This window comes from Capricornis sumatraensis, chromosome 14, assembly GCF_032405125.1.
Source record: "Capricornis sumatraensis isolate serow.1 chromosome 14, serow.2, whole genome shotgun sequence".
Lineage (NCBI taxonomy): Eukaryota > Metazoa > Chordata > Mammalia > Artiodactyla > Bovidae > Capricornis > Capricornis sumatraensis.
In genome coordinates this window covers 56,620,343-56,639,532 of record NC_091082.1, presented here as the reverse complement: position 1 = coordinate 56,639,532, position 19,190 = coordinate 56,620,343, and the positions used below count along the sequence as shown (strand labels likewise).

Genomic DNA, 19,190 nt, shown 5'->3' with positions numbered 1-19,190 from the left:
AGGCCTGGGTCTGTGTGAGTCATCTGTGTGTGGGTGGCTCTTGTGCGCTGTCTGCTCTCTGGTGTTTCAGTACATTTGAATGACTGTGTGTGTGTGTGTGTGTGCTTGTGCGCTCAGTCATGTCTGACTCTCAACCCCATGGACTGTAGTGTGTGTGTGTGCGTGCACGCGCACTCAGTCGTATCTGACTCAACCCCATGGATTGTAGTGTGTGTGTGTGTGTGCGCGCACGTGCTCAGTCGTGTCTGACTCTCAACCCCACGGACTGTAGTGTGTGTGTGTGCATGCACGCGCACTCAGTCGTGTCTGACTCAACCCCATGGACTGTAGTGTGTGTGTGTGTGCGCACGCGCTCAGTCGTGTCTGACTCTCAACCCCATGGACTGTAGTGTGTGTGTGTGCGTGCATGTGCGCTCAGTCATGTCTGACTCTCAACCCCTTGGACTGTAGTGTGTGTGTGTGCGTGCACGTGTGCTCAGTCGTGTCTGACTCTCAACCCCATGGACTGTAGTGTGTGCGTGTGTGTGTGTGTGTGTGTGTGCGCGCGCGCTGAGTCATGTCTGACTCTCAACCCCATGGACTGTAGCCCACCAGCCTCCTCTGTCCAAGGGGATTTTCCAGGCTAGAATACTGGAGTGGGTTGTCATTTCCTCCTCCGGGGGATCTTCAGGACACAGGGATTGGCATCTCCTTCACTGGCAGGCACATTCTTTACCATGGCGCCACCAGGGAAGTCTGCTGTGAATATACCGTGTTTATTTCCAGCAGAGCCTTTGTGCTGCACTGATTTCACCCTTGTCACCCTGTAACCCCACACAGGAAAGACACGTTTTTGTCTTCGTCACGTTGTGACCAGTTCCATCTGTGAAGGACAGGCGGTGACTGTCCCAAGGTCAGGAGAGGTGAGGGGAGGCCCCTAAGATCTCGTCCACCCTGGCACTTCCCTCCGCGTGCGCTGCAGCCACACCTAGAAGAGCATTCGGTCTCCTCAGTGACTTCTAGGAAGATTGTACATACATGCTTAGTATCAGTGGCTTTCGGTTCCTGGGACCTGCATGTCCTCTCGCCTGCTTAGTTTCCTGGAGTAGGTTTCTAGGTGGCTGTGCGACAGCTTGTGCTAACACAAGCCGTCTTGATAGGCAGTGTGGGTAGTAACAGGTGTATAGGAGCTGACACTGGACACCGCCACCCACCATCCCCAGGAGAGAGAATAGTGCATTGTGAGATAAGCTGAGAGCAGATGGCCGTGTGGAGAGCATGCGCTGAGCTGCACATGGCAGACCACAGGATGGTTCCGTGTGCACAGCTTAGACGCGCCGGACTCAGGATTCCATCATGAAGGGACCCATGCCTTTGTGGCGAGTCCACGAAGACAGCCGAGGTGGATCCTGGGGATGGTGCAAGCAGACCCCAGCGCTATGGCTGCACCTTCCCCAGCCTGGCCCAGCTGCTGGGTCAGCCTGCAGGGGCAGCCAGTCCAGCCAGACCCCTCTCCATCCCCTTCCCTGCCTGAGTCCTGGTTCCATCACTGTCCATACCCTGGTCCCCGCCCATGTCCCTGCCCTGGTTGAGGCTGGGGGCTGGAGGCCCTGGGCGCCAGCCTCACTTGCCCTCCTGCCTCTGGCCCAGCCTTAGGATCCCCGAATTTGGTGAACGGCACTCCCAAGCGTTGTGTCCTTACCCCCCAGGGGAAGGAAGATCTCGATTCAGAAACCTCACAGTGCTGCCAACAGTCGCCCCAGTGTCAGATGGGATGCCGCTCCCCTCCATTTCCAGGACTGGTCTCTGCACACCAGGAGGCACTAATAGTGAAGGCACGGCCAGATGACTGGTGTGGAGGTGGCTGTGGGCCACTCCTGGGGAGCCCTCAACCTTCAGGATAAGGGCCGTGAAAGGGGTCACGGGGATGAGCTAGACCCAGGCTGCCTGCTCACAAGATCACCCTTTCAGTATCTGACTCCACTCTCCACTTGCCCTGTGGGATACCTCTTGATGGGGAGGGGCCTGCACACTGCCCCTGCACTTGAGTGTTCACACTTGGGTGGGGGTGGGGTGGAGGCTGTGGTGTCCTTCATCCTGAAGCTGGGGGGGTGGGGGGCTTGCTTCCGCCCCACCGGGAAGCATCCCCAGGTACCTTGGGCCAGAAAGAAGCCTGGAGCCATTTCAAGGCCATTCGGGCAGGTGGATGGCCCCATGCCTTCAGTCTCCCCCATCCCCGCCGTGGGCTCAGCACCTTCCTCACCTGAGCTGAAGGAGTGGAGGCTGCCTGGGCGGATCTGCTGTGTGCACGGGGGTAGGTGGGGGCCTTGTTAGCACCTTCCTCTCAGCTCTGTTGCAGGGGGGGACCGAGGCAGAGACAAGCAAATCTGGACTCCACTGCCTGGAACCTGTGCCCACATCCCCGTTCCAGGGTGCACAGAGGTGTAAGGTTTGGGCACCGAGCCAGTCTCCCTGCCTACAGTGGAGGTGAGAACAGCTGCCCTGCAGGTCTTCAGAGCGTTCCAGAATACCCACGTGGGGGCACAGGACCTCTACAGAATTGCTTCCAACGCAGCAGCTTAGGGGGTCGCTGCCTTAAGCCCTGACCCCAGATCCAGGAGGCGCAGCCTCCACCCAGGGCTTCCCTGCCCCTGGTGGTGGCAGCAGTGGGGGTATATATATATATGGAAAAAACTGTAACTTCAAAATGGAAACAATCATAAAATCAAAACTAGTAAAAGCTTAAAACCAGTCTACAGCAGAGAAAATACTGTTTTACTTATTTGAAAAGCAAAATAGCCTTGTTGGCTGGTAAAAATCCCCTCTTTCAAAAGGAATAAAAAAAACACAGGAAGAGATTAAGAGGTATGAACCTCTGATGGGAGCACAACTAGAGTGTTTATAAAATGTTCTCTTTATCCCATAGGATAAAATTGGTCACTATTTCTAATTTATGTGAAGCTTAAAGTCTATTAGCTTCTTCAGCAGCAAACCCACAAATAACTTATTTTAGGAACTAGACGCTGTCCTGGCAACTTAGTGCCCCCTGCCCCTTGCCTAGCAAACCTCAGTGACTCAGTGGCATCTCGGGGCTGCATCACCCCTGCATGTTTACAGAAGATGTAACTTAACCATAAGCTTTTCAAGTATAGTCTTCAAAGGGACAGAACATTTAGTAATCTTTTTATTATGTTCACATGCTCAGGGTGAATTCACCCCTAAGCCCTGAAACAATAAAAATATATTACTTAGATGTTTTATAATTTTGGTACCTGAAATAAAGACAAATAGAAAACTATGTCAAAACATTAAAAAGTTGCAAATTTTCATTAAAAGTATTTACATTTGTATTCTAATGCCAAATTTATAGATAATTCTTTTAAATTAGAATACTCTGAAATATGAAAATAATAAAATAAATATTGTTAAATAGCCACAACATATTCATGAATGAAATTTCAGTTATTAATTACTGTTCCAAGTTTAGATATTTATGAATGGCCAAGGCAGCTTACAGTTCCTTTTTACTTTTTTATCCTTTATTCTTGGTTCCTTAATAGCATATAACTGGAAACCTTTTAAATGGCCACTGATCACTGCCAGGAATCATTTGAACATAAACACATGATTCTTCTGTAATCAGCAAGATTGACCTGTTTTAAATGCAATTAATTTTGTCAATCACTAAAAATTAAGTATTTTTATAAACATTTTCTTTACAATATACAGAAAACATTACATGTATGTTTCTTAAAAGCTTTGATTGGCGAGAAAAGGGTAATTTCTTGGTTAACTTTTCTTGTTTTATTTAAAGGAGTGTTTCATGGGTACTTCAGCAATGGGTTAGAAGGTCATGGCAACACCTTTTTGAACCAGGAAGAATCACTTTATAATTACCTTGGTGTCCGTACTCTGCTCTATCGAGTACAGTTTTTTGTTATTTCTCCCCCCGATACTTTAGAATTCTTTAATAGCGTGTATTTTTGCAGGTAACTCTCTTTGTCAGTCTTACTCTGGCTCAGGATTTTGAGTCACCCACATAAAGTGTCAGTCCACCAGAGGCTGACTAGTACCGGTCCACTGCCACTAACTCACCCAGGGAGCACCTTGCTCAAGGAGCTACTAGGGTTTTTTTTGTTGTTATTTTACATGGTATGGAATTGAAACTTCTTACATTAACTGTGCGGAACAAATTTCATCAGTTCCGTGAGTTTCTAGTGGGCATCCTGGAAGACTACCTGTCACACACTCAGGAGGAAGGTGTACCCCTGGGCACATGGCCGGGCAGGGAGGGCAGGGCTACCTTCTTTGGGTCTCTAGTGGGCTGGGCACCTGGGGACCACAGGCCTGGACACGAAGATGGCCTTTCCAAGCACGTTTTGGACAAACTCTGGCTTTTCCCTACAGCTACCTGGCTCTGAAGCCAGGCAAGCCACTTCCACAGGCTGAGGGGGCTGGGTTGGTTGGGGGCTGGTGAGGAGAGGTTTGGTTTCATCATTTTACTTGGCTTTTATTAAAGTACGGTATAAAGTGTTGGAGAAAAGAACATACACTTCCAGTTTCCTCGGATCTCAGTGGGTCGTGTGATGGGCTGGGCAGAGACTCGGAGGCTCCTCTGAAAGTTACACAGGGTGGGGGTCACTCCATCTGCCCCAGGGGCTTAAGGAAGGGCCTTTCTGACTGACACCTGCTCAGGTGAGTGCAGCAGCATCAGGGAATGTCTCATATATTTTTAGGGCTTCATGCACGTAAAGAACTTGAAGCCCCCTGAGGAAGGGCCTGCTGTGAAGCCATCAGCATTAACCTCCGATCCCCTTGGGGTGGGGGTCAGCGTGGGGGTGGTGGTGTCAGGTGGGCTGTGCTCAGAGCACCTGCAGGTGAGAACTGAGGGGGCTGGGCAGCGGCCTTACTTCTCCACCTTGACCTTACTTGATGCTGCTGCAGGCTCTGCAGGCTGATGGCTCCTTGACCTTGAGGGGAGGAGTCGCAGCTGGGGAGGAGGGGCACAGGGTGACTCGCAGGCACCAGCCCACCTTGTCCCATCCTGGCCCCGTGAGCCCTGTGAACCATCCCCCGCGCTGTGAGAGACCCACGTGCAAGAGGTTTAGCGGGAGCGAGGACTTTATGGAAATCACTCCCAGCGTCTGTGGAGAGGTCGCTCTACACGCGCCTGCCCGGTGCTGCCCTTTCGGCAGAGCCGTCTCCCTCTGTGACCCCGGGCCGGGAGGGCAGAGACCAGACAGTGGAGCCACAGGAGACGGGACCGCACTCGGGACGGGCACGGCCAGGAGCCTGGGGCAGCTGGGGCAAAGTGGGGGTCAGCACATCTAGGGATGCTCGGAGGAGACATGGCCACGTCATGGGAGCTGTGCGGCTCCTCTGGAGGCGGGCGCTGCGTCCTGTCATCGCTTCGTGTACGTCCTGCTGGAGATTTTACTCAGGCCCCCCTTCGGGGTGGGGATCTTGCTTCCCACCTTGGCTCCTGAGGTCCCTGCCCTGGTGGCGGCCGGGCCTTTACCTGCAGTGGACATGCAGACACAAAGAGCACAGGGGACACGTGTGAGCCAGGGCACAGAGCCCAGTGACGGTGTGAGTGACAGGTATCACCAGACACTGGGAGAAGCGGAGTATGAGGGGCCTGGACGCACCTACCAGGGGGTCAGCACTGCACACGGCAGTCACCAGCCCTCAGGCGGCAGGGCTACCCAGGAGGACACACGTGTGACGGCAGAAGAGGAAGAAGGAAGAGCCAGAGAAGCCTGACGCATGCTTGGAAGGACCAAGCCATACACCTCATTTTCAAGTTCAAAATCTCGGCTCCCAAATGAGAAGCCAGAAGCCATGTGGCCAAGGCCCCACTTCCAGGCTGAAGCGGCTCCCCAGCATCGCGGTTCTCACTCACGGTGTGGGGCGCGCGAGGCACAGCATCGCCTCAGCCGTCCAGCCAGCCCGCCTGCACTGACTGAGCATGGCTCCTCATGGTCTCATTGATCACGTGCCCCCAAAATAAAAGTCCGGTATCCAGTACTCTTTCAGGTCAAGAATAACTTTCTAATGAAAAATACAAACTTTTCTGTAAGGCATTCTAAATCTGACATAAAGTAACCAAATCTGATTTAGGAATCAGGTTGTGGTGCCATCTGTGGTCTGCTACTGCAGATCCTGTTTCTGGACACTGGTGTGGGTGGTCTGGAGGGACACCAAGACTTGAGTGTGCCTGTGAACATCCACTATCAACTCCCTGAGCACCACCACGGAGTCTGGGAGAAGCAGGGTCACACGGAGGGCCTTCAGCCAGAGCCAGCGCTGCAACATGATGACCCTGCCTGCCAGGGACCCAGGGACGGGGCCCAGACTGCGTGGACACTTACCCGGTAGCAGCACGGGCGTCTTGTGAAGCACATGCGTCCGGCGCAGGTTCATGGTGCAGCCGGCGGGGCCCATGAGGTGAGCCTTCCACGCCTGAAATGAGAGGCATGCACTGTGACAACCAGGCCACCAGAGGGGCCACCAAGATGACCAAACCAGAGGCAGTTACTATGCATGGCAGTCTCAGGGGGTTCCTGAGCTCTGTGTGTGTCCTGCCCTGAGCCCCTGAGCACAGTGATCCCAGAGCACCCGTGGCTTGTGAGCTTCTGAGATACTGGCCCGCACGTCACATGCCTTGCAACCCTTGCACAGCTGAGCACCACGTGCTGAGGCTGCTGTCACACACATGTGATGATGCGGTGGGGGGAAGGGGCTAAGGGAGGTCCTGCCAGCAACCTCGGTCCTACAACCAGTAAGAAAAAGGTGCTGCCAGTGCAGGCAATGGGCCAGGAAGTGTCTCCTCCTCCACTTGGGCCCACAGATGACAGTGTGGCCTGGGCGACACTGAAAGTGCAGTGCTTTGAGATCTCGAGCAGAGGACCCAGCTAGGCCGTGCCTGGACTTCTGACCCGCAGAAACCGTGACAGAATAAGGGGTGTTCAAGCTTCTTGGCGGGTGGAGACTGGTGAAGAAAATATAGATGAAACAGAGGGGAAAGGAGCATAGCCTGCTCCTGCCTCACCACGTGGCCTGAGGCACCACGTGGCCTGAGGCACCACGTGGCCTGAGGCAGGTGCCATCCCCTCCAGGCCGGAGCTGGAGTGGTGGTGGGGGCAAGAGGGGCGGAGGTCATTGCAGATGCCAGCACTGCTCAGAGCAGGGGGCCGGCTGGTCTCCACAAGGAGGGGGCTGGTCATGTACGACAGTGGCAGCGCAAGGTGATGACAACTAAGCACACAGCCACCCAACCTCTCAAGCTGAGCAGGGAGAGAGAAAAGCGCACATTTGAGAGCTGCCTACATTTAAGGAAAAAATTAAGCTAAGCCATTAAAAAACGCTTGTTCTGTAAGAGGAGGGATAGGGAGCAGGAGCAGGGGCAGGCTGGCAGCTTCTGCTTGGTCTTCTCTGAATTGGCCTCGTTTTACAGATTTCAGAACCATCTAAGTGCCTTATATAACTGCAGAACTTGATTTTGAAAACTGCCAGGACCTGAACATACTGAAACAATGAGGCTGAATTGTTACCAGCCGGTGGCACAGCAAGTGGAGCGACTCCAGGGCCCTGAAGCAGACGCCGGAGCCCACACCTTCAAGGGGACGAAAGGGACGAGAGGAGCTGGGACGGCCAGCAGCATCGCCCTGCCCACAATGACCAGGGGCTCTGGGGCCAAGAAGGGCCCACTGTGCGATGGTCTGATGGGCATCTCTGGGGGCTTTGGGAGCTAATTCTTGGGAGGATGGAAAGAGACTCTGTCCTGAGACCCATTGGGTTAAAGCAACCCTGCAGCTTAGACTCTGAAGCAGCAATGTTAGCGTGAACTTTACATGGATTTATCTCAACATTTTCCTGGCTCTGTCTGTAGAGAGGCCCAGAACAGTACTGGCTCACAACCACAGAGCACCTGAGGGGGTCACGGAAGGTAATTTCCAGTGAAGGGAACCAGGAAGGGAAGGCTTGGTTGGAGCCAGGAGGCTCTGCGTCCCCGGGGCCCACTCACAGTGCCAGGCGCTCATCTGCAGAGGCCCCGCTGGCCAGAGGCTGGCTCATTCACACACCGTGAAGCACTGTGATGCCCACACAGCTGAGCATCTCCCAGAGCCTAAAGCCGTGGGTTCACAATGCTGCTAAGATCCAGACAAACAAACAAGCTACTGCCAGAAGATGCTGGGCACACAGCTAGTTATTCTGAAAACTAGCTGACAATGGAAAGGGAAGGACTAAGCCTTCACGTACCTCCCACACACAGCCAGACCCACGGCCAGGAGAGCAGAGCCGCCTCTCTGAGAGCTCACAGATGTTCTGGGGTGGGGGGCGTGGCATAGACAGCGCTCCAGAACCACCTCTTCCCGACACCCTGTCCCTGCGCTGGCCCAGCACTATAGCAGCCTCGATACCGACCCTTGAGATGTCTGGTCACCATCCTCACTTCAGCCCCTCCCCCAGTCCCAATCCCACACCAGCCCTTCCGCTACATCAGCCCCCACCCCGTGTCAGCTCCCTCCCCCACACCAGTCCCTCCCCATGTCAGCCCCCGTCCCACGTCAGCCCCCTCCCCATCACCCCTCACCTCTTCTCCGGGGCTGAAGTTCTCATGGCACAGAGGACACCGGTTTGCCAACTTCTCTGATTTGGCGGCTGAATGGATTTGAACGAGACAAGGATTTCTGGTTACTCCTGCGGGCCGTGGATGCGGCACCAGGGGCACTGGCAGACGCGGGGCCTGACCCCCAGCCCTGCGGCTGGGCCCCCGGGGATGGCCCAGTTTGGGGTCTCGAGGTCCGAGGGCACTCACGGTTACAGTCTCTGGTTTTGACGTGTCTGGGCAGCTCCTCCTTTGAAACAGCCTCGCTGCAGCGGTAACATCTCCCAAAGCTGTCCTTCCGGTCACACTCGGTCAGCAGGTGCTCCGTCAGGCTGGAAATCTCCACCACCTGCAGAGAGAGGACCCGCCACGTGGCTAAGTGCAAGGTGGTGCTGTCCCGGCCCCTGCAAGAGCGCTGCTTCCTGGGCCAGACGCCTGCCTGTCACCTCCATGGTCATTTAGGATACTTTGCTGAAGACCCCTTCCCTGCTCCTGTGCTTGTCATGTGATGCCAGGAGCATCTAGAGGCCATGGCTGGGGCGGGGAGGGGACGTGAGGGTTCACCCCACAACCCTAACCCTAACCTGAACCTGAAGAGCTCAGGGGCTCTACATGAGGCCTGCGGTTCCATCCTGGCTCCTGGCTGTTTCTAAGAATATGCTGGAAACACAGGAAGAGACCCTCTCGCCACTGGGACACCTTTGCCAGGAGCAGCTGGTATGCACCAGAGAGCTTCACCCCACAGACTGGCATACTGCTCAGGAGAGAGGAGCTCTCAGAGTGGGATCTGTCTTCTGTGCTTTTCTCTGCAGGCCAGAAAACCCTGAGGACAGATGGGGAGGGGTTCTCTCCTGCTTCTTCTCCTCTGTCTGAGCAGGGCAGGCTCCATCACAGGAGATGAACGATGGGGGTGGGGGAAGCCTGCATGAACAGGACGTGAAAAGTGTTAGCCCTGAAAGGGACCAACAGGGAGGAGAACATTAAAACAAAAAGCTCCCGCGCGTCAACGAAAATGCTGGACACAGTGGGCACCGCGCATCCAAGTGTGTCAGAGATGACTACACATCAGTGATGATGAGACAGCCAATTCAAAAGCCAGGTGAGACACCAGAAGTGCTTTGCAAAGAGGGGAACAGCAGGCCAACAGGGGATGCGGCTCCCCCTAAGTTTCATCAGGAAAGTGAGATGGGGCACACGGCGGGTGGCACGGCTCTGCAGGGAGGGCCCACTCCGTGACCCCACGAGGTATGCACCCAGAAAGGTGCGTCCACACACTCAGAAGATGTACACAAGAGAGGCTGCAGCAACGCTCTTCCTCACAGTCTCAACCCCACCACACACAGGAGAAAGGATGGATAAACTGTATATTCAGACAATGGAATGCCGTAAACAAACCCCAAACACAGCATAGGATTCCACTTCTATAAAACTCAACAAGTAAGAAGCAGGAATGAGGACAATGAGGAGTGAAGGGTGGGGTCCGTGGGGTATGTGTCCTGGTGGTGATTACACTGAGGTATCTACTTTGTGCTAATTCAGGAGCTGTAACACCTATGGCTTGAATACACTTATACATGTGTTACACTTTAAAAAGTAAGAAAAATCAATCCCAACTAAACAGAGTGATTTACATTCAATGATTTTCCCCACAGCTTTCCTCTGAAAACACTAAGGCCTCTGTGCCTGACCTGTCTGCAGTGTTCGCATCTCGTCAGCATGAGGCAGTGCTTCCAGTAATGGAGGTCCAGGCCTTCTTCTGTGAAGGACTCGCTCCTCTCCCCACAAAAAATACATAAACTGAAATGAGACAGAAAGATCAGAAGTGAGGCCCAGGTTTAGGCTGGCTATCCCCGCTCCGCCGGCTCGCAGGAGCTTTGTGACCTCCAGACCGCAGCCAGTAGCCACGGTCACTGTCCCGAGTGGGCTGCAGCTGGACCTGGAGGCAGGGCCACACCTCACCAGAGGGTCCTCAGGGAGGGCTGGATGGCTCCCTATTACAGATGTAAAAGAAGTCTTCACCATGTGGGTGTATGAGATAAACGAGCTTAGGATCCCTCTGAGTTCTGTCAGTGTCATCAAGTAGAAAGGGTATTTTAGGTCACAAAAAGAGTAGCCTGTGTGTGTCCGTCTGTGTGTGCGTGTCTGCGTGCACGCTCCGTAGTGTCTGCCTCTGTGGCCCCATGGACTGTAGCCCACCAGGCTCCTCTGTCCACGGGATTCTCCAGGCAAGAATACTGGAGTGGCTTGCCGTTTCCTATTCCAGGGGATCTTGTTGAACCTGTGTCTCCTGCACTGCAGGCAAGCTCTTCACCACTGCGCCACCAGGGAAGCCCTGAGCAGACCAAGACCTTTCCCTTAAACTCCTTGTAGATTTGTCTCGGCCACTGCACAGGAGCAGTTTGCTCCTGTAAAATGAGGCTGACTATATTCAACACCCTGTGATAAACCATAACAGAACAGAATTTGAAAAGCAATGTATACACATGTATAACTGAGTTACTGTGCTATACAACAGAAATTCACACATCATAAATCAACAGTATAAAACATCAAAAATTTTTTTGAGTTTGTGACAGGCCTTTTGACAAACAGGCTGCTTGCTTCTGCCGGGGAAGAGAGGGAAGGTTATCCTGACTCAGAGCTGATGCTGCCTGGTTTGGAGGCCTTTTCTGAGCTCCTGAAGTCACTGAAAAGAGCAAATTAGTTCACGGAACCCTAATGAGCCGGGGAGAATATTATCTGTCTCACAGTGTTTTCATGGTTGGTCCCTCTCATCACCCTACAGCGGGTTCAGAGGTGGCTCTACTCACTTGTCTAAATAGTGGTTATCTGGAATTTCTGGAGCGTTTGGTCCGGCCACTTTCCTTTCTTGAGTGTCTAAAGAAATTAGAAAGCGATTTAAGTAACTTTTTGTAGAAAACTACTTTCAAAGTTTTAGTAACCAGCTGGATATGAAATACAGTTTAGAAGTACAAGTTAGTAACAGGCAATGTTTTACACTTGGCTCTGCAGCGTCTGGGATGAAGATATTTGTTGAATATACAGCGGTGGTTTCAATGCAGAGTTTTCATGATGTACATTCTACGTACCCTGGTTCTTGGCCTTCGTAGCTTCACTCTCTTTTTCCTAAAACACAAAGACAGAAGGCTCAGGTCAGGCGGCTGCAGTGCCTATGAGAGTCTATCCAGAATCCAGTGTGATCCTCAAAGTGTGACCTCAGGGTTTGAGGCAGAATTTTCATCCGCAAACAACACAGTTGTCCAAGAGTCGCCCACACTTGACCTTATACCATCTTCTTTGTCCTGCTCCCCCATGGCCCCTCCCTCAGGGCTCCTGCCCTGTCTCCATGGAAACCAGTCTTTGTCAAGGCCACTTAACTCTCCTCTGGGTCACCTGCTCCCTAATGGTGTCCCCCGTGGGACATTCTGTGGGCTCCCAGGTGGCACATGGCTCCCCAGCCCGCTCCTATAGGCCCTTCTTAGTTGGGCTCCCAGGGTGCCCCGCGCTCCTCTGGGACTCAGTCCACCCGCTGTCTGTCTGTACAGATCCTGAGGGTGCCCTTGTCCAGTTCCAGGCTGGACGCCCACCTCTGTGCTCATGACCTGGATGGTTGTCCTGTCAGCTGGCCTCTCTGCTGCTCAGAACGTACTCAGGTCTCTGATGTCACGTGAACGTGACTTACCCAGCCCCCCGCCCTGTGCTCCACGCCCCCGCCCTCCTGTGCTCCCCCCATGCCCGTGCCCTCGCAGCCTCTGGCATGGAGCCCAGCGCAGTCAGGAAACTTGGACACGTCACGCCTCCCTCCGCTCCCCATGTGGCCTGGTCACAGCCCATCAGCCAGCCCGCAGGCTCTGCTTTCACACACCTGGATGCCTGCCCTTGTCACCACCTCAAGCACATGGGCCAGAGGGACCCATCATGCCCTACTAAGGGATTCACTTCTGCTCAAAAGCCCTGGTGGCTTCCGCGTCAGCCTCCAGGAGCTCCTCCCACTCCAGGCTTTCCTCTTGCACCGGCCAGTCTGCTCGATCTAAGCTGCTAGACCCGCCGGCTTGGGCTGCTTGCTGCCCTGGCCCAGGGGAAAGGTGTCTCACGAGTGCTTGCAGCTTCACTGGAGAACAGGGATGAGCCTGTCCCTTACCCGTGGCCTTAAGTGCACGGTATAGACACTGTCTACTGTGATAGTAAAAATCACAGTTTACATGACAGTAAGGAACTTCTCTCAGACTTCATTTCTGAACACAAAAACCACACAGAAACACTATTTGGGGCTAGGGACAGACTTAATAGATTGACATTGAACTTCCAAATGGGGTTCACATGATTTATACACATATCTAGAGAAGGTAAACTTATAGATGGGTTCTAGGTAATGATGGGTTAGTACATTTTGCAGGGAAACAAATTATGCCAAAAGTGAAATTTTAGTTACAAATTTTACCTTCATCTATGCTTTGAACAGATTAGAAAACTGATTAGTGATTTACATCTTTTCCCGAAAACTCATGAGCAATCAGGCGATTTAAAAATATTCTGCCATTCTCAGAAGTTCTGGAGACAGCGGGTGGTGGTGGTGGTTACACATGAGGTGAATGTGCTTAAAGGCACAGAACTGTAATCTTAAAAATGGTGAAAATGGTAAATTTTATATATATTTTACAGTAATAAAAACTAAAAAAAATTCTTATTCTCCTGTGAGACGCCATTAGCAGTCATCTCAGGACAAGGACAGGGGCCCATGCGGTGTGGTCCTAGGGCACCTCTGGAGCCCAGGAAGGGTGGGTGCATTGCAAGTGCTCAGCAAACACTGAAGGACACAGAAGAGCCAGTGAGGGTGCTCCGGGGAGGCGGGGGATGGGCACCCTTGTGCTGTGACCACAGACACCACAGGGACACAGCCTGTGACCTCAGCAAGCCCCCACAGGCACTGTGACAGGGGCCACGGTGGCCAGAGCCTGTGCTTTTATAGGATGGAAGGGGCGGAGCTCGGCCACCTCCAGCTCCTGACCGCTCAAAAGTTTTGTGAGCACTTAGCTCTCTGCGCGGTTTCTTCATCTGTATCAACATCGTGCTGGGAAAAAGCAGCAGCAGCTTGGCCTGCTCCAGGAGGCCTCAGGGGCCGCTGACTGTCCAGGAAGGTCCCTCGTGGGCATGGGCCTCCTCCTTGTTCCCGCCAGGCGGGTGTGTTCCTGCTCTTCTCATGGATTATGACATGCCAGCGTCACTGCCACCCTCTGTCACAGGCATATTGACACGTATTCTGCCACGCTTCCTTTCCTTTTCACCATTCTTCAGTTCAGTTCAGTTCAGTCGCTCAGTCATGTCCGACTCTTTGCGACCCCATGAATTGCAGCACGCCAGGCCTCCCTGTTCATCACCATCTCCCGGGGTTCACCCAGACTCATGTCCATCGAGTTCGTGATGCCATCCAGCCATCTCATCCTCAGTCATCCCCTTCTCCTCCTGCCCCCAATCCCTCCCAGCATCAGAGTCTTTTCCAATGAGTCAACTCTTTGCATGAGGTGGCCAAAGTACTGGAGTTTCAGCTTTAGCATCATTCCTTCCAAAGAAATCCCAGGGCTGATCTCCTTCAGAATGGATTGGTTGGATCTCCTTGCAGTCCAAAGGACTCTCAAGAGTCTTCTCCAACACCACAGTTCAAAAGCATCAATTCTTCAGGGCTCAGCCTTCTTCACAGTCCAACTCTCACATCCATACATGACCACAGGAAAACCATAGCCTTGACTAGACGGACCTTAGTCGGCAAAGTAATGTCTCTGCTTTTGAATATGCTATCTAGGTTGGTCATAACTTTTCTTCCAAGGAGTAAGTGTCTTTTAATTTCATGGCTGCAATCACCATCTGCAGTGATTTTGGAACCCAAAAAAATAAAGTCTGACACTGTTTCCACTGTTTCCCCATCTATTTCCCATGAAGTGATGGGACCAGATGCCATGATCTTGGTTTTCTGAATGTTGAGCTTTAAGCCAACTTTTTCACTCTCCTCTTTCACTTTCATCAACAGGCTTTTTAGCTCCTCTTCACTTTCTGCCATAAGGGTGTCATCTGCATATGAGGTTCTTGATATTTCTCCCAGCAATCTAGATTCCAGCTTGTGTTTCTTCCAGTCCAGTGTTTCTCATGATGTACTCTGCATAGAAGTTAAATAAGCAGGGTGACAATATACAGCCTTGACGGACTCCTTTTCCTATTTGGAACCAGTCTGTTGTTCCATGTCCAGTTCTAACTGTTGCTTCCTGACCTGCATACAGATTTCTCAAGAGGCAGGTTAGGTGGTCTGGTATTCCCATCTCTTTCAGAATTTTCCACAGTTTATTGTGATCCACACAGTCAAAGGCTTTGGCATAGTCAATAAAGCAGAAATAGATGTTTTTCTGGAACTCTCTTGCTTTTTCCACCATTCTTAGCCACTTATTATTCTTTTTTACAAAGCGGTGGTCAGAGCACTTCCCAGGAGACCGGCTGTGGCCACAACTGAGGAGTCCTCGGCTGTGTAGCCAGCTTAGATGCCCATGCCCTTGCCTTCTTACTGTCACCTGAAGGATGTAACCCTGAAAACCAGGGTGATGACACGTGTGTGTATGTGCTGACGAAGTGAGCACACGAGGACACGTGTGTAAATCAGAGGCAGGCCCTTCAGAAGGGACACGTTTCTATGGGACCAAATGCCGTCTGATCCCCTGTGCATGGGGACTAGGGCTTCCTGATGGGAACGTCTGCCTGAAACCTTCTGTTTTCTGCATAAGGAAGGCAGACCTTCGAGTCAAGCTTATTTTTCTCCGTAGCCTCTGAAGGAGGTGAGGACCTGTGGGTGGGGGACCTGTCCCCATCCGCCCCCCTACCCCCACCCCCACCAAGCTCCTGCAGTCCCAAGTGTCCTGTCTGCTCTGAACACAGCCAGGCCAGCAGTGTGCTTCATCCCCGATGGGAACGAAGAGCAGATGATTCAGCAGGGGATTCCTTTTATTTCCCCCTGAACTCACTGAAGAAACAACAAAGGATAAAGGTGTCTGTTTACAGAATCCCACGGAAAGCAGACCAAGCTCGCTGCTCATCTAAGTAAGGAAATAACTGCTCACAGGATTTTGACCAAGAGCACGAGGGTGGGAGACAGAGACCCCTGCCAACCTGGACTCCGGCCTGCATCTCCTTTAGGGCCGCCAGCTGCCCTTGCAAAGCTTTGATTTCTTCTTTCTTTCGTTTTTCTGCTTCTTCAGCAGCAGCTCTTTTCTGTGCCTGGTAATGGAAAGATTTTCCATTAGAAGTGATTTTCAGGGTAGCCTTTGGAACTGAGTGATAAGCTATAGCACATATATTATCTGTCTTATACATTACAATGCTTACTAAGACATTTGAATAATATACCTATGATTAAGAGAAAGATCCACCAGGTTCAGCTAATAAATGTTTACTGTTTTTTTTAAATTAAATATAAAATGCTTTACTTTATACTGGAGCCTAGTTGGTGGACATGTGCTAAATGTCTCCTATGGATAAACCTGAGGATGTCCTCACATGAGGCCACCATCACCCCTGTTCACAGACACAGTGGAGGAACCAGGACCAGTGTCTCCCCTGTCCATGCAGCTCCTTGCAACATGCATCAGTTTACTCTGGCACCAGATTACTTCTTAAACATGGGGTCAAATCATAACTTTGGGAAAGTTAACTCACCCTCATCTCGGCATCTGTGGGTCTGCCGTCTATTTTGGCAAACCCCTCAAAGATCGTCTTGTAGAGGACATTCCTGCGGGTGGCGCTGTCGTCGGGCGGGAGGTACTCTAAGACTAGAGCCCGGTGCTGCGCGTACAGGTCCAGGATCATCCCCACGGCCGCCTCCCGCACCTCTCGCACCCTGTGCTCCAGGGCCTGCACTGAAAACTGAGAAGAGGGCCGGGACGCGCTCTTGTGACTCAAGTTGGAAAACAGCCACGTTTAGTTTTTCTGGCATAGAAGAAACATAAGTGTTAAGTCGCTCAGTCACGTCCAACTCTGCGACCCTATGGACTGTAGCCCACCAGGTTCCTCTGTGCATGGGATTCTCCAAGCAAGAACAGTGGAGTGGCCATGTAGCCATTTCCTTCTCCAGGGGATTTTCCCAACCCAGGGATTGGACCCAGGTCTCCCACAGTGCAGACATATTCTTTACCGTCTGAGCCACCAAGAAAGCCCCAACATAGAGGCAATATAAAAACACTATAAAAATAAAGAAGACGTTACCCACAGAATCCCAGCTACTAAGATGCAGGGTTTCCCTCACTTATTTTATACTGGAACTTGTGTATACAATTATTGTCTTGCTCTTTCCTACTTCAGGTAATAAATAGCAGTTTTAAAGTTATATCCTCCTATAAACTAAGTATTACAAGGTGTGTCTGTTTCAGCTCTTTCTAAGAAACAGAATGCTAGGACCACTGCACAAGACCCCTTGGAACTCTCTCCAGCTCCCTGCTCCTTCCACCTGCCCCCTCCCACTCCCGAGGCATCAGTCCCTGAAGCTGGAGGACATGCAACCCCCAGACATTCTCATTAGCTGCACAGCCTATGTGCCGTGTGTGTGTACACAGGCTTTTGTTTGACATCATAAATGGGCTTCCCAGGTGGCTCAGTGGTAAAGAATCTGTCTGCCAAAGCACGACACAAGAGATGTGGGTTTGATCTCTGGGTTGGGAAGATCCTTTGGAGGAGGAAATGATAATTCGCTCCTATATTCTTACCTGGAGAGTCCCCATGGACAGAGGAGCCCAGTGGGCTATAGTCCACAGGGTCGCAAAGAGCGGGACATGACTGAGCACACGCGTACATAAGTGGCTCACCGTGCTTATCATCCTGACACTTTATTTCTTATTTAATGTTTCTTTTCCAGGATCTGTGTGTGACCTTGAAAGGATCTGATCCATCCATCCTAAGTGCTTTAGGATCACATGAACCTATCACAACATACCAACGTTCCCTCACATAATGGCCTTTCAGGCATCGGTCTCTCACTGGCTGGGCTTCCTCACTTCCTGTCTCCACCAGCACAGCCAGGTTTTACCCCGAACCTTGTCACCCTCAATCCCTGTAAGAACCTTGAGATGTTCTGACTGCAAGGAACCCACCACCCCCTACCTGGGATGGTGACCCCCCACCTCCCCAGCCCACTCATCTGTGCTCCCTCCCGTCTGTCACCTCCCACGAGGTCCTCCTGCCCTGGGTGGGGGGGTCTATCACTGAGTCACCCTGGCATTTCTTCCCACTCTTAAATCTGGGGTCCCCTTCCTGTTCTGTGTTCACCAGGCGAAGCAGAAAGTGCTGCAGGCTCCAGCGCCCACATGTGTCAGAGGAAGCAGGGACCTTCTGAAACCATGCCTCTCCACCCCATCCCCCACTGATCTGCAGCTAGCACTCCCCAGGCACCCACGTGCTCCAGCCACCAGCTCGGGCCTGGCTGTGGCAGCCACCCCAGGGCGCTCACCCGCATCACACTGTCCATGGTGAAGCCCGCACCCTCTGTGCCCACGTCCCGCAGCAGTCGCGCCAGCAGTGCCATCTGGCTCATGGCCAGGTGAGTTGAGGAGTTGGCTTTCAGCGGCTGGACCAGGTAAGATGGGATGACCTGGAGAGACTTCACTTCCTTAAACAAGGCTATCTCCTAGAGAGACCAACAGCATCTGCTAAGTTTTACTGGAAAATGCGAGGGGTAACTTACTGCTAGCCGCAAAGGAAACACTGAGGGAAAAAAATGGGAAATAAAAAATGACAGTGACAAATGACAGTAAATTCATTCGTCTGTAAGCTCCTATTCTTTTTAAGATATGATAACAATTAAGAACAAAAGCCTGAATCATCAGAAATAAGAATCATGATCACTTAGAGATGAATTAAAGCTTTACAGAAAGTGTGATTAAAACCTTAGTTTCCCTTCTTAGGATCTCACAACCTTAATAAAAAGATTTTCTGATTTCTAAAATTCTAAAAGAAATTAAGTCTTGCTGTAAGAACCTCCATTTCAGTATTTTTAAATTTTAACCAAGCGTGTAACAGGCACATACTCAGATGAACTGATCCCTGATGGGTGGAGATGAAAGAGGGTAAGTGCCTCCACACGCTCTACTGTCTCCACACAAGTCTTTCTATAATTAAGATATTCATCACTTAACTAGCCAGATGCAAGGAAAGAAAAAGTGATAAAATATTAAAGGAAAACACTCAAGAAATGATAAAATATTGATGAAACATGAGCTGTGACAGAAGTCTGTTTTTTGCAGGCCTGTGGCCACACCACCCAAACACCTTCTCATTCTGGCAGCACCATGGCTCTGCCTCTGGGCCCACGAGTGGCTGGAAACCAATGGGAAGGAGGAGGAGGGAGGGGAGCCCCCGAGAGCAGCAGGGGGCTGCTGGGACACACAGATGCCGTGCACACAGGGACCCACGTGGAGAAAACGGCGTGGGCCGTCGGAAGCTGGTGTAGTATGGGAACGCCTGCACGCAGAGGACGCTCAGCATCACTGCTGTCCCAGAGGTGAATGGGGCTTGAAAACAATTAGGGGCACGTTCAATGTATCCTTTGAAAGAGTTCCCCCAAATAATACCA

The 19,190-nt window shown here is 51.9% G+C and overlaps 1 protein-coding gene across 1 annotated transcript in view; it reads right to left on the bottom strand.

The window, feature by feature from the left end:
• Positions 1-4,878: 4,878 nt before the first annotated feature.
• CEP104 (centrosomal protein 104) overlaps positions 4,879-19,190 on the bottom strand; it is a 33,943-nt gene continuing 19,631 nt past the window's right edge. The window contains exons 12-21 of the mRNA XM_068985993.1: positions 18,069-18,245; positions 16,286-16,492; positions 15,740-15,847; positions 11,680-11,716; positions 11,401-11,467; positions 10,279-10,387; positions 8,801-8,939; positions 8,576-8,643; positions 6,351-6,441; positions 4,879-5,497 (exon numbers count right to left, since the gene is read on the bottom strand). Coding sequence (XP_068842094.1) covers positions 5,382-5,497; positions 6,351-6,441; positions 8,576-8,643; positions 8,801-8,939; positions 10,279-10,387; positions 11,401-11,467; positions 11,680-11,716; positions 15,740-15,847; positions 16,286-16,492; positions 18,069-18,245 — 1,119 coding nt within the window. The 3' untranslated portion in view covers positions 4,879-5,381. The remainder of the gene's footprint in view (positions 5,498-6,350; positions 6,442-8,575; positions 8,644-8,800; positions 8,940-10,278; positions 10,388-11,400; positions 11,468-11,679; positions 11,717-15,739; positions 15,848-16,285; positions 16,493-18,068; positions 18,246-19,190) is intronic.